Consider the following 13,866-nt stretch of genomic DNA (forward strand, 5'->3'; position numbering starts at 1 on the left):
TGCTCTTAATCATCAGTAAAGTGATGGAAGGGGTCATCAACAGTGCTATCAAGCAGCACTTGCTTAGCAATAACCTGCTTACTGACACTCAGTTTGGGTTCCTTCAGGATTACTCAGCTTCTGATCTTATTACAGGCTTGGTTCAAACATGGACAAAAAATAGAGTTGAACTCCAGAGGTGAGGTGAGTGACTGCTCTTGACGTCAAGGTAGCATTCGACCGCATGTGGCATCAAGGAGCCCTGGCAAAAAAAATTGGAATCAATGGAATTTGGGGAAAAACTCTGCTGGTTGGAATCATACCTAGCACAAAGGAGGATGGTTGTGGTTGTTGGAGGTCAATCACCTCAGTTACAGGACATCACTGCAGGAGCTCCTCAGGGTAGTGTCCTAGGCCCAACCATCTTCAGCTGCTTCATCAATGACCTTTCATCATAAGGTCAGAAATGGGGATGGTCGCTGATGATTGCACAATGTTCAGCACAATTCACGACTCCTCAGATACTGAAGCAGTCGATGCTTAAATGCAGCAAGACCTGGACAATATCCAGCTTGTGTGGCATGACTGGTACTTGCCACTTGTCAGCTCAAGTGCCAGACAATGGCCATTGTCAACAAGAGAGTCTAACCCCTTGACATTCAATGGCATTACCATCGCTGAATTGCCCGCTATCAACATCCTGGGGGGGGGTTACCATTGATCAGAAACTGAACTGGACTAGCCATATAAATACTATGGTTACAAGAGCAGGTCAGAGGCTAGCAATCCTGCAGCAAGTAACTCGCTTGCTGACTCCCAAAAGCCTATTCACCATCCACAAGGCATAAATCAGGAGTGTGATTGAATACTCTACACTTGCCTGGATGAGTGCAGCTCCAAAAACATCTCAAGAAGCTCGACAACATCAAGGACAAAGCAGCCTGCTTGATTGGCACCTCTTCCACAAACATTCACTCCTGCCACCACTGACGAACAGTGACAGAAATGTGTACATCTACAAGATGCACTGCAGAAACTCAGCAAGGCTCCTTAGGCAGCACCTTCCAAACCCACAACTGCTACTATCTAGAAGGACAAGGGCACCAGGTACATGGGAACATCACCTGAAAATTCCCCTACAAACCACTCACCATCCTGACTTGGAAGTATAATCGCCATTCCTTCACTGTCACTGGGTCAAAATCCTGGAACACCTTCCCTAACAGCACTGTGGGTGTACCTACACCACAGGGACTTCAGGGGTTCAAGGCAGCAGCTCACCACCACCTTCTCAAGGGCAATTAGGAATGGACAATAAATGCTGGCCTAGCCAGTGAAGCCCACATCTCGTAAGGTGAATTAAAAAAGAACAAGCTACTTGTGGCTCCTGCAATAAATCAGGCCAGTCAGCATGTTTGATTATCTTCCATTTCATTTGTTCAATAATTTTCATTAACGTACAAGTTGCTTTATTCTTTCCAGTATGGCACAGGTAATTTTCTAAATACATTGGGGTGGTTCATCAGGTCTGAAGGATAAGATAAATTCCAACCCCTCTCCCCCACCACCACCCCACCCCCCCCAAACCATGTGGCCCAGTGGGTAGCATCCCTGCCTCTGAGTCAGAAGCTCTGGGCTTTAGTCCCACTCCAGAACCTGATGGCCAAGGAAGCTGCGTTCATAACGTGGCCAAGCAAGTTGAGCATCAACCCGAAAACCTTCATAACACACACCAACGGCAGGCAAAGGGAGGGAGATATTCCAGGTGTGCCATGTGATGGAAAGAAGGTTGGATCCTCCACCATCACCATAGCTCCAGATTACAATAACATGCAAAAGTGCATTTTGTCACAGCAACTCTGACTCCAAGTGAACTGTAACACACCACCACCACATACAAATTCCTATTTATTTCAGGAGAATCTTCCAAACATACAACTTTTTCATTAGGGAACCATCAAAAAACATACTGCTAAGATACAAGCTCGTAAGGATCATGCAACAGGACAGAGCTTGTCCACGGAATCTTAATAAAAATCTCAAGTGATTCCAAGGCTTAATAAATGCAGCCCATATTATTAGAAAGTCCTAGCTTTGAACCCTGGTTATGAGTTAGTTATCTCAATTAATATAAAAAATATTTACATTTCCAATGATGATCTAGTTACAAATGCTCATCTTGGTCACATCTTTAACTTTTCATATAAATGGCACCAAGAATCACAATTAATTGGGACAAATGGAAATCATGTCCTGACCCTTATAAAGACAGATGCCAATATAATTAACCATTTCAGTTGAAACATTGGGCAGAGAATGTCTAAGAGGTTGAATAGGCTGGGAGAGATCATCACATACAGCAAGATGCTTGAATCACCAAATCCCAAGTCTCGGAAGTGAACCTTAGATGCCAATCACCTGGTGTGTCATATTTGTTTTTGAGGATACAAATGTAGATAAATCAGTTCAACAAATCAGCAAAGTGCTGAACTATGATTTTTAACCTGACAAATTCCAAACAAACGAAAAAGTGCACAACCATAATTAAAGATAATTTTTGTACAAGCAAATTATACAGTAGTTTGACTAACAGCACTTATACATGGTTCAGCGAAGACTTTGGGTTGGATTTTCATTCTGGGAGGTTGGATGTGCATTCTGGGATCAGGACATCGACATCAGGACTAGTGTTCCACTTAAGGTAGGTAACAATGGAAGTATTCAGAGTTGTGAAGAAGTGGGTCTCCAAGTTACTGGAAAAATTTGATCATGAGACTTACACTGGGGCGTGCCTTAGACAGCAAGAAGCCAATATGTTAGAATTAACAGCACCACAGTAATACCTAATAATGGCTGTTAAATAACTTGAATATAAATTAATGGTTATACTTTTAAAAAGAATGTGTCACCAATAATGTTCTCATGAATTAAAACAGTACGCACCATGTTCTGCCAATGGAGCGAGGACTTCAAAAATCATCTCTTTCTTCTCATGTTCAGTTTGCTTTTTGAAGAGTTTTACAAGTTCATCCGCAATCTTAGTTGATGCGAACTGCTCTTTACTGGACTCTATTAAATTAAAAGTTAGAAATATATTGAAACAAAAGGCAATTAAAAATGTTAAAAAAATACATTAACAAGGATAGACCATCCTTCAAGATAGTGTTTCAGGTTTATCAGTTATGTGATTACATTTTTGCCCTATATTAATAATGAAAATTAAATATGACAAAAGTCACTTTGCTGAACGCAAAGTGTTTTTGTAAATTACACTGAGCGTATCTCTAACTATGCACCTAATCAACAGTACAAGAACTTGGCAACTGATGGATCACTTACAAATAATTAAATAAAAACCCTGTAAACTTGTTTCAAAAACAAGTCTGAAATCCCCTCTAAACTGCCCCTAAAATGATGGAAACAAAGCAAATTGAAAGAAGGGCATTTTGGAAAACTGAAAAGATATCAGGTCAAATATGAACACTTTGCTACAAAACAGAAGTTTTCAGCAGTCACAAGCCTACTGGGTCTCCAGACGTATCCTTGCTTACCTATCTCTGCTAGGTTACCAAATGCAACCAAGCACATTTCTGTCAGTGCTGTATGCTGAGAATGTATTCCTAATAACTGAACCAAAGTAGGAATGACTCCCATGTTTATCAGCTGGGCCTGCAGGGCATCTGCAAAATAATAAAATACATCAATATCAAGTTAACATTTAATTCTTAAAGACCAACACACAAAATCTACCCCTTGACATTATAAACAAACAGTTAGAAAAGTAACAAGATGGCAAAACATATACCATCTGAAAGCAATGCACTGAAAGGAGAGAGATTAAGTTGCTTGGAATGATTAAAGACTTGATGAATTTGAACAGCTAAACCATGCTGGATTTATCAGCCCTAATATGTTGGAGAGTTTGTAAATGCACTGAACCAAAATGGATGAAACAAACTCTGAAGTTGGAAGAGCTAGTTTGTTCGAAGTGAAGGTAAGTCTACAAATAGAATGATAAATGCTGCAGCCCATTTTCTCTGTTACTTTCTGGGAGAGACACTAACATATGAGGGCCAATTTTAAAGATTTGAAGTAACACCATTACTTTAAAAAAAAATCACTTAATGGCATACGGCAACAACTTATTAAAATATATTAATAGGGGACTTGTGCCTAGGGACTAGAACTACTTAAGTGCTCCTGTGGGGAAATCAGTCTAATTCCCAATAGTCGCAACCCACCGACTCCCTCCTAGAAAAGGTGTGCGCGCGTATGCAAGTGTTAAACTTTAGTGTCCTCAAATAGTCTGCTAAAACTCATGGTCAAGTTTCACAAAAATAGTCACTTTGATAAGATGTCAAAGGTCTGCCACTATCCGTGAATGTGGAGTGGAACCCTGACAAGTAGTCACAAACTTCAAAAGGATAAGTATACAAGATGCAATTTCCCAATCTTACTCCAAGTCCTGTTGCAGGATGGTGCATGCCTGTAGCATTCATTATTGTGCTAGTGGACTTGGTAATAAATTGTGGAAAATATATTAAAACTATAAAACTTTTGCATCTTAAATGGAAAATGTAATACAATATACTATTAAACTGGTTACACAACTGGATATGGCATTTTTTATGATGTGTAGCCTGGCTGTGTAATTTGGTATGCCTGTTATTTTGCTAAATAACTGCTGTGTCCAAACTACTTAAGCAAGACTAATTTAGTATAAGTTACAAAAACAGCCCTAAGTCATTTTGAAATCAATTTCACTTTATATTAGGTAAAAACAGGCATCTACAATGGTTAAACAAATACACTATTAAAAGTCTCACATTTTCTCATTCTCATAATTTATATTTACAAGTGCTGGCATCTATTTACAGAGTAGGATATCTGTATTTGCTTGATCTTTCATGTACAAAGCAAATTTTATGCTATGATATCCACAGTAACGATCTGTCATCACTACTCAATTTTTTTTCTCCAGTATTCACCATTATTAACATGCAGCTTTAGGTATCAACTGCACTACATATCACAACACAAGAGTGCAAAAGGATGCCAGACAGGGGAACATGAGTTTCAAGCCAGCCATCTTTTATACTTACACAAGTCAATATGAATCAGTCCTCAGGCCAAAGTCAGTGCAATTATAAGATGTCAAATAAAGTAGCACGGACAAGAAACCATTTATACTGGCACTCCACGGCATATCATGGAAAGCAGGTTATAGGACTAAATTAGAAACACAAGATATGGGCATCATTTATATTGAAGGTCTTTAACCTGGAGACCATACCAATGCTATTACAATAGACTAAATGCAAGCCTTCAACTGATTTAGTTAAATAAATCATTGTTTTTGTTGATGTGCTACTTGTAATTGTAACTTGAGAAAAAGGATAAATCTCCCAGAATAAATGACCACAGGGACACAGCTAGCTACATACTTGAGTGATGAAAGTGCTACCAAACTTCAATGGCAAACTACAGTACCCGTTTGCAAATCACTTATAAAAATAGCTTTATAAAATCTTTTGTCAATTAATTCTGGAATAGTAATGAGTTAATTCTTTCAAAGGTTGAAAGTAGTCTGCAATATTAGTAACAGATGAATGAATATATTAGCATGGGATGTCTCTAGTGTTTTAACTAAGGTGTTCACCTATTTTATGTGGATCATATTTTTGCTAAAAATAACGGAGGGGGGAATTTCATATACACACATTAAAATAATCAATATCACTTAACCAGATTTCAAATCAGGGATTGGCTGCAAGTTCATTTTTAAAGCTTTATATTGGAGAAATGTGCAGGGCAGGCTTCTAGATGAAATGGTGCATGTATGCTAGCTGTATAAACGGATGTATAAATGTATATGCACGCTGAAAAAGAAACACTCCCACAAGCACTTACAATGAAGTTACAATTCTGTGACTGCATACAGGGTTTTTGCATACATAAGCTTTCTCCTGGCTGCAGCCAAGTAGTGTAAACATTGTTGCCTGTGAATTGATACTGAGCTGAGGTTGGTAACTAGTGTAGCCAAGACCCAGACAGAAATTGGGAGATCAAGGTCCAATTACTACACCAAAATCTTCAACTAACAGTTAATAGTCCCTACAAAGATCAATTTCAAACCAGGAACAAAAAGTAGAAATAATGTAAAATTCTAGTAACAGGAAAAAAAATAATGAATGCATATTTGAATATTTTGGTTTAATTATTAGCAAATTATGATTATTGCAGTGTTGGCTGAGAGAACCAACAGATCCAATGCATGAAAGGAACAGAATTAGAATTGAGGATATTAAATAGCATTTTCTGATGCCTGAGTTTGTTTAATTAACAATGGGATATTAACAAACTCAATTGTCTTAAAAGCAAATGGATTTCTAACGTTAATCAAGTAGAATTCGAATCATTCAGCATAGGTTCCCAAGGACAAATTTTTTCTATCTGGCATTTATTACATTTAGAAGCATCCCAAATGCAACACTTATGTCACATATGCAACTATTTGGTTCAACAAGTAAAAAATAATTTGACAGGAAATCCACCAATGAACAAGTAGCCTCCCCCCTCCCTTCCATTTATAGGACATGAGCATTGCTGGCAAGGCCAGCATTTATTGCCCATCTCCAATTGCCTTACAGAAGGTGGTAGTGAGCTGCCTTCTTGAACCCAATGTAGTTCATCTGGTGTAGATATACCACAGTGCTATTGGAAGGCGGTTCCAGAACAGAGAACAGTTTCACTTCACAATGCTACATGGCTTAGAGGAGAATTTGAAGGAGATGGTGCTCCCATGCGTATGCTGCCCTTCGGTACAGGTTGTGGGTTTGAAAGGTGCTGTCGAAGGAAGCATGGAAAGCTGCTGTGGTACATCTTATAGATGGTACACACTGCTGTCACTGTATGCCAGTGATGGAGGGAGTGAATGTTTAAGTTGGTCAATGGGGTACTGAACAAGTGCGCTGCTTTGTCCAGGATGGTGTCGAGCTTTGAGTGTTGTTGGAGTTGCACTCATCCAGGCAAGTGGAGTATTCCAACACATTCCTGTGCCATTTTGATGGTGAACAGGCTTTGAGGAGTCAGGGATCGAGTTACTCTCCGCACAATTCCCAGCCTCTGACCTGCTTTTGTAGCCACGATATTTATATGGATATCTGGTTCAATTTCTGATCAATTGTAATCACTGGGATGTGGATGGTGGTGGTTTCACCAATGGTACCAATGTTGAATGATGAGGCAATGGTTAGATTCTCTCTTGTTGGAGATGGTCATTGCCTGGCACTTGTGTGATGCCAATGTTACTTGCCTATATCAGGCCAAGCCTCAAAATGTTGTCCAGGTCTAGCTGCATACAGGCACAGGCTGCTTCTGTATCTGAGGAGTTGCGAATGATACTGAACACTGTTCAATCATCAGCAAACTTATGAAGGTCATTGATGAAGCAGCTGAAGATTGTTGTGCCTTGGACATTTTCCTGAAACTCCTGCAGTGATGTGCTGAGACTGAGATGATTGGCTTCCAACAACCACCCTCCGATCCAGGTATGACTCAACTTTCCACTGACTTCAATTTTACCAGAGCTCCTTGATGCCAAACTTTGTCAAATGCTGCTTTGATGTCAAGGGCAATTACTCTCACCTCACTTATGGAGTTCACCTCTTTTGTCCATTTTGGACCAAGACTGTAATGGGATCTACAGCAGAGTAGCCCTAGTGGTAACCAAACTGAGCATTGGTGAGCAAGTTGTTTCTGAGAAGTGTGATTGATTTCACTATTGATATATTGAGGACACCGTCCACTATTTTGCTGGAGAGTAGACTGATGGGGTGGAATTGGCCAGAACGGATTTATCCTGGTTTATTTTTGGTATCGAACATACCTGGACAACTTTCCACAATCAGTTAGTGCCAGTGTGTAGCTAAATGGAATCAGCTTGGCTAGGGGTGTGGATAGTTCTGGCAAACATGTAGCTTCCAAGTACATGTAAATGCACCATACTATGAGCCCAACTGGAAATCAAATTGGTTATCAGCGTAATTCTTAGCATATTGAGGATTATTTAGCAAATGTCCAAACGCAGAATCACATCTAATGTTGGACACTGTTTTGAGTTTTAAGCATGGGCTGGTTCGGTATGGTCTGAACCCTGCCCATTGCGAACAGCAGCTGGGAGATGCTGTTTGATATGATCCGCCAGCAGCCAGTCTTTGGGACATACAGCCCACATACCTAGCATCACACTGGCACTTAAATTCATATACCATATTACTCTTTTGTGTGATAGGCAGAATGTCTTTTTGGCTTGACAGCAGCATGCTGTTTTTTTTATATAAAAACATTCATGGGATGAGAGCTTCGCTGGCCGGCCAGCATTTATTGCCCACATCCCATGAATGTTAGTGGTGAATACCACTCGTGTTGCTACTGTATAGTAGCAGTGTGAAACAGCTAGCTTCACCTGCTAACTAGCTTCATCAAGCTACATATATTAATGCACAGGGCCCTGTTCTTTGCAGACAAAGAACATGTACATATTTTGTTTAGCTGAAATAAGCACAAAGTAAGTGACAGCCATTCACTGATTCATTGGTCAAGGCATTGCCCAGAGGAAATCAGGGTCAAGCTGCCTGGTTTAAATTTCAAACAATGCTTAGCAGTTAACTGTCAGTCACCATCACTGATGCCTTCTCCATGGCAACTCCACTTGCCAACCAATCAGCACTCTCTTCACATACAGTATAAATTGTTGTTCTCCCCTTATATTGGTATTCTTGCGAGTGTCCTGATGAGTGCAAGACGAAAAGCTTAGACATGTCACTTTTTTCAGCAATACTTAAATACAATTGTGGTACGTCAATATAACTTAGAGCCTAATTCCTTTAATTGGGTATCAGACCCCTAATACAATGTAGTTTGCAAAAACGTTCACAACATGCCTCCACAATGGCTCGAACTAAAATGCAATCTACAAAATCAGGTTTTATCATAATAAATTTAACATTCACTTTTGTTTGCTTAATCAAGATGCCACAAAAGCTGACTGAAGTACAGTCAACCAATAAAAATAGCTACCAACTTTGATCAGCTGGTGGGCATGATCGAATTCTATTAGCCTTAGCTGTTGCACTGGTCCTATGAAGCAGAAATAAGCCTTGCAACTGCTTTCTAACAGATGAAAAGTTAAAACAAAAAAAACAACAAATTCATAAGTGTCTTTGATTTATTAAAGTACACTATAATATGTACATGCCCTGCAATTCTGCAAAGGTCGGGACATTAGGAAATGTCCCAACCATATTTTGCTTTTTATTTCTTAAGGGCCTAAGGGATAAACTCAAATGGAACTAAATACCATTTTAGATAAGTTACCAAAACTCTTAACTAAATAAGGCGAACAATGAGATTGCATTGAAAAATATCCTTTTGAATATACAGTAGTCACCGTAAATCAGTACATAAAATGATTTTCAAATATAATGCTATGCAATAGTATTACTGACACAAGATGAAGAAGCAGATAGCAAGAGAGAGAGTAACCGTCTTGACACTGTGCAGAAAACCTCTTGACTGTTCAAAATGGAATAATTTCATGGGACACTAATTAGATAGTTTGGAATTCATAAATGGGAAGTTTTTTTCCCCTCCTCTTTTCCCTCTACAAGATGGGGTTATTTTAAACAAACCAATGCAACTTAAAGAACTTAAAATTAAATTGGCCTTTCCTTTGACCAATAAGCATCAACTTTTGGGATAATTTTTTTATGCCAGTCAAGGATCTTATTGTAGTGATAAAAAGCAATAGATTACAAAAATAAGGTGATAAAGGTAGGGAAATAGAGGACAAGACAAAACATTCATGTCAAAGGTCAATGGTTTTATGCTGAATTTTAAAACAATCGAGTTATATTAACTATTGAATATAAATTAAGTTTGCTTTAAGATGTCAAGTACGTATGCAAACTATAAACATTTTTCTTTTTAGTTTACCATTATCATTGCTATAGTTCAACAGGAAGCCACAAAAGACAGTCAAGAGCTTCTGATTGGCCGCATCAATATTACTGCATAGTGTCTGTAAGTGGTCAACTACTATCTGTGCGCCACCAGATAGGTCAACTGCACTCCTGCCCTCATCTGCAAAACAAAGAATTAAATTAAAAAATCTACAACATAAAGATAAATTCAAATAAGACATTGTGAAAATAAATTAAAATGCTTTAAAATAAAAAACTAAGCAATATTCATAAAACCAAGAGAGTCACATGGGTTGTGCTCTAGGCAAACCTACAAAGATATTCAAATAGAATAAAATTGATACAATTTTTGAACCAATGCTTGACAAAATAAACAAAGCAACAATCTTCAGGAATAAGTTAATTTCACTGGGACTCTAAAGCACTCAACTAATTTGCTGAACAGTTGCAGGACATTTTTCAAGATCATATTCATTACAAAGTCATAATATAGATTCTATAGTTTTACCTCTCCCCATTGTTGGCAGAAACATAGTAATACAAGGTCTGTCTAAAGTGAAAAGCTGTACTATTTTGTGCAGATGCACTACTCAATGGTTCAACTGTCAGAAGACTAAACTTACAAATGAAGGTAGCAAAATAGGGCATGAAATAGCCTCCGGAATTGAACCTGTAACCTTTACACATGAATTACTTAAAAAAATTGATTTCAATTTTTGGATTTTTATAAACCAATTTTCTTTTCTTCACAAATCAACACAAGTTAAAATGGACAAGATATCACTGAAATGCATAAGGTGACGACAATAATGTTTTGAAAACTCAAGTGAACACATTGGAAAAACAGAAATAAATACAAGTGAACTTCACTTGGTTTTGCAAATGGCTATTGACCATACCTAATGCCAACTATTCGTCAGCTACCTATCACATCAACTGAAAATTTCATCAATAACATTGCTTCATCCTTATCAAAATAGGGCTTTCAGTGCTCAATCTTTTAGCCTTGTGCTATAGAGCAATTTGTCTAATGGAAGTTATGGATGAGGTCATCTAAAGTAAACCACTTAAAGGGAAATCATTAAGAAGAAATCTGTGTCCATAACTTTTTGATCATTTTTTGAGCAAGTTTTGCAGGAGGGCTACAAAGAGTCTTTGTTAAGGTGCTGTACCTGAAATGTTACTCATTGAGGGAAAAAATGTTCTCTCAAATGTGTCCTGGATTCAAGTCAACGCTCCAGACTGTACAATTTAATTATTTCATACATTCAACATTTGGGTCAAAAGTTAAATCACAATAAACTTGAAAGCCAAACAGCTGGCTTAAATTAAATTTGGTCTGTGCTGTTTAAAGTGTTTTCCATTCTTGACAGATTAAATCTATTTTTTAAAATGTTTTTCTACATTGTGATTATTGAATGTGATAATGATCTTGTTCACTGCATTCCTTGCCATTGAGGACCGATTAAAACTTAACTTTTTAAAAAAAGAGACTGCAGAGTACTTGATATACAAAGTATTTTTACAGCCTTTCTCCTTTACATTGTAGATGAAGATAATCCTGCCAACTTTGAGTGTACGTATTGGAAGTCCATTCTATTAGTATACAATATACAATACATTTATAATAAAGCATTTCAATCTTAGGTAGCTGTGGTCAAGGTAAGAAATGCTACTATTTCACTGGTAAACCTGTACATTTAACATAAGTTATCTAACTTTCTAGTTAAGTGAGATTACTTAGCTTCTAAGGACTTTTTAAAATTTTAAGATCAGAAGGTGTACGCCACAGGAATAGGTTATGCGGTCCAACAAGTGTCTGCTCCAACCTTACTTCATCTCACCCTATCAACATATCACGCTACTGGAGAAAGGCCATGCCTTTATGCTATTCTGCAGGGAAGAATCAGACAGGACAATGCTCATGCATTATTTACTTACGTCATGCACTGAGGTTTCAATTTGTTTTGTCCCATCCTAGAAAATTATAGGCATCTCTTGTCCCAAATAGGTAAGAGTGTGATATTAGCGCAGAGTTTTGAGCTTGTCTTTTATTGAAAAAACGCCTACCTTTATATGATCAATCTTTCTTAAATTACTAAATAAGAAGAAAATTCTTCATTCAGAGGGTGGTAAATCTTTGAAATTCTCTACCCCAGAGGGCTGCGGAGACTCAGTCATTGAGCCTATTCAAGACAGAGATTGATATCTTTAATATCTAAAAATCTATTGAAAGATATGGGGATAGGGTGGGAAAATGGCATTGAGGTAGAAAATCAGCCATGATCTAGTTGAATGGTGGAGCAGGCTTACTCCTGCTCCTATTTCCTAAGATCCTCATCTTTCATACACGACCAGATACCAACAAGGTGGGGCCCAAGGAGACCAGTCTCCCATCACCAGATTGACCTACAAAAGCAAGCAGCTAGACTAAATTAATCTAACATTTGGTGTAAGGTATGCAGATAGATCCAAGTCACAATTTTTCAGATACTTGTAAGCAAATGAAAGATTCCTGTGGAAGGAAGAGATTTGGTAGAATGCCAAATTTCCTTCCAGAGATATGATACAAGTGAAGTGCTTGAGTAGACGTTTACCAGTCTGTTTGGAAATTGATTTCCTTTAGGCTTGTGCCATGAAGAGCTGACAAGATCAACAGGAAATTTTAGTACACGAAAATTGCATTCCAATTCTGATGGATGTGCTAGGGAACAGAATAAAGATATAATCTTCTGGTGCAAATGAAATTGAGACAAAGAGCGCATCCAGATTTAATTCAGCCCATCATGGCAGGAAACATGGCAGCCAGGTCCATTTACTTGAGGGAGAGGCCCCACATCAATCTCTCGGTCACAGCAAAACTTGCCCTAATTAAGTTGAAGGGTGGAAAGCCCTGATGCGGTTTTCCTGGCTTCTGGCAACTTGACACCCATTATCTGAGACCACTGCAATTTCGGGGTGCCTCAGGGATTAAATGGTATGGCGCACAGCTCTCACTTTTGAGTTTGCCAACAGCCTTGGGGGGGGGCACGGCAGAGACTGGCATCAGGAAGGAAGAACCCACTCCCCCATCCCATCCCACCCTCACTCACCTTTTGCCTGGGTTCCCATGATGATCCTGGGCCTTGGTGGGTATATTGCCAGTAGATGTCACCACTGCTGCTGGGGACATGAGGCCTCTGATGGGTCGGAAGCTCTTGGTGGGCAGGACTTTCACTGCTGGGAGCCTCAATCGTGGCCACTTAAGAGCCTCCCCCACCAGTTCTCACTGGTTCTCCAGCAAGCAAGCAAAACCCCCATCAGTCTGACAGAATCCTGGCCATAACCTTTAGTAGAAACTTTAGGTGTGCTCCAAGTACAGCTTGATCAGAATACAAGGTTACATATTTACTTGTGATAAGGTCATTTCGCCCACCTTAATCCATTCAACCAGAATAACTCTTCACTACAACAGTGCAGCTAATTTTTTCTTAAATTATTCCATGATTTACATCTCCACCATTCTACCTGGAAGTTCATTCCATGTGAAGCAGCTGCTTTTGGTACTAGCCCAAAATGACCTTCTGTCCCCTTATCCTATTCCAACTGTGTATTTTAACATAGCATTACCATGAACTGTTTCCATGATTCACTGTGTAACATCACCTCTCGGGTGCTTAGAGCCCAGGGGTTCAAAGTGAAAATAATTGAGCCGATGAAGAACTGCAGTAGAATTCCATGAAGGAAATACTCAAAGCAAAGAGGATCACACTTCCAAACCACTTCAATGAAATCTGAAGAATAAGTCTCCATAAAATTATCAAAGGATAATCTCCAAGGAATGCTCCTGAAAGATCACAAGACTGCATTAGTCCCTACATGAACATCAATGTGATTTGACTTGAGTGCATTAGCTGTCAGGCTG

The 13,866-nt window shown here is 38.8% G+C and overlaps 1 protein-coding gene across 3 annotated transcripts in view; it reads right to left on the reverse strand.

Moving 5' to 3' along the window:
- Positions 1 to 13,866, reverse strand: part of rap1gds1 (RAP1, GTP-GDP dissociation stimulator 1) — an 88,796-nt gene that overhangs the window by 35,412 nt on the left and 39,518 nt on the right. For 2 of the 3 annotated variants that reach the window (XM_078569620.1, XM_078569715.1), the window contains 3 exons: positions 9,976 to 10,122; positions 3,531 to 3,659; positions 2,923 to 3,048 (listed from right to left, as the gene is read on the reverse strand). In XM_078569620.1, the coding sequence (XP_078425746.1) occupies positions 2,923 to 3,048; positions 3,531 to 3,659; positions 9,976 to 10,122 (402 nt within the window). The remainder of the gene's footprint in view (positions 1 to 2,922; positions 3,049 to 3,530; positions 3,660 to 9,975; positions 10,123 to 13,866) is intronic. The other variant, XM_078569670.1, reaches the window with a different exon arrangement.

This window comes from Cetorhinus maximus, chromosome 1 (genome assembly GCF_964194155.1).
Source record: "Cetorhinus maximus chromosome 1, sCetMax3.hap1.1, whole genome shotgun sequence".
NCBI lineage: Eukaryota > Metazoa > Chordata > Chondrichthyes > Lamniformes > Cetorhinidae > Cetorhinus > Cetorhinus maximus.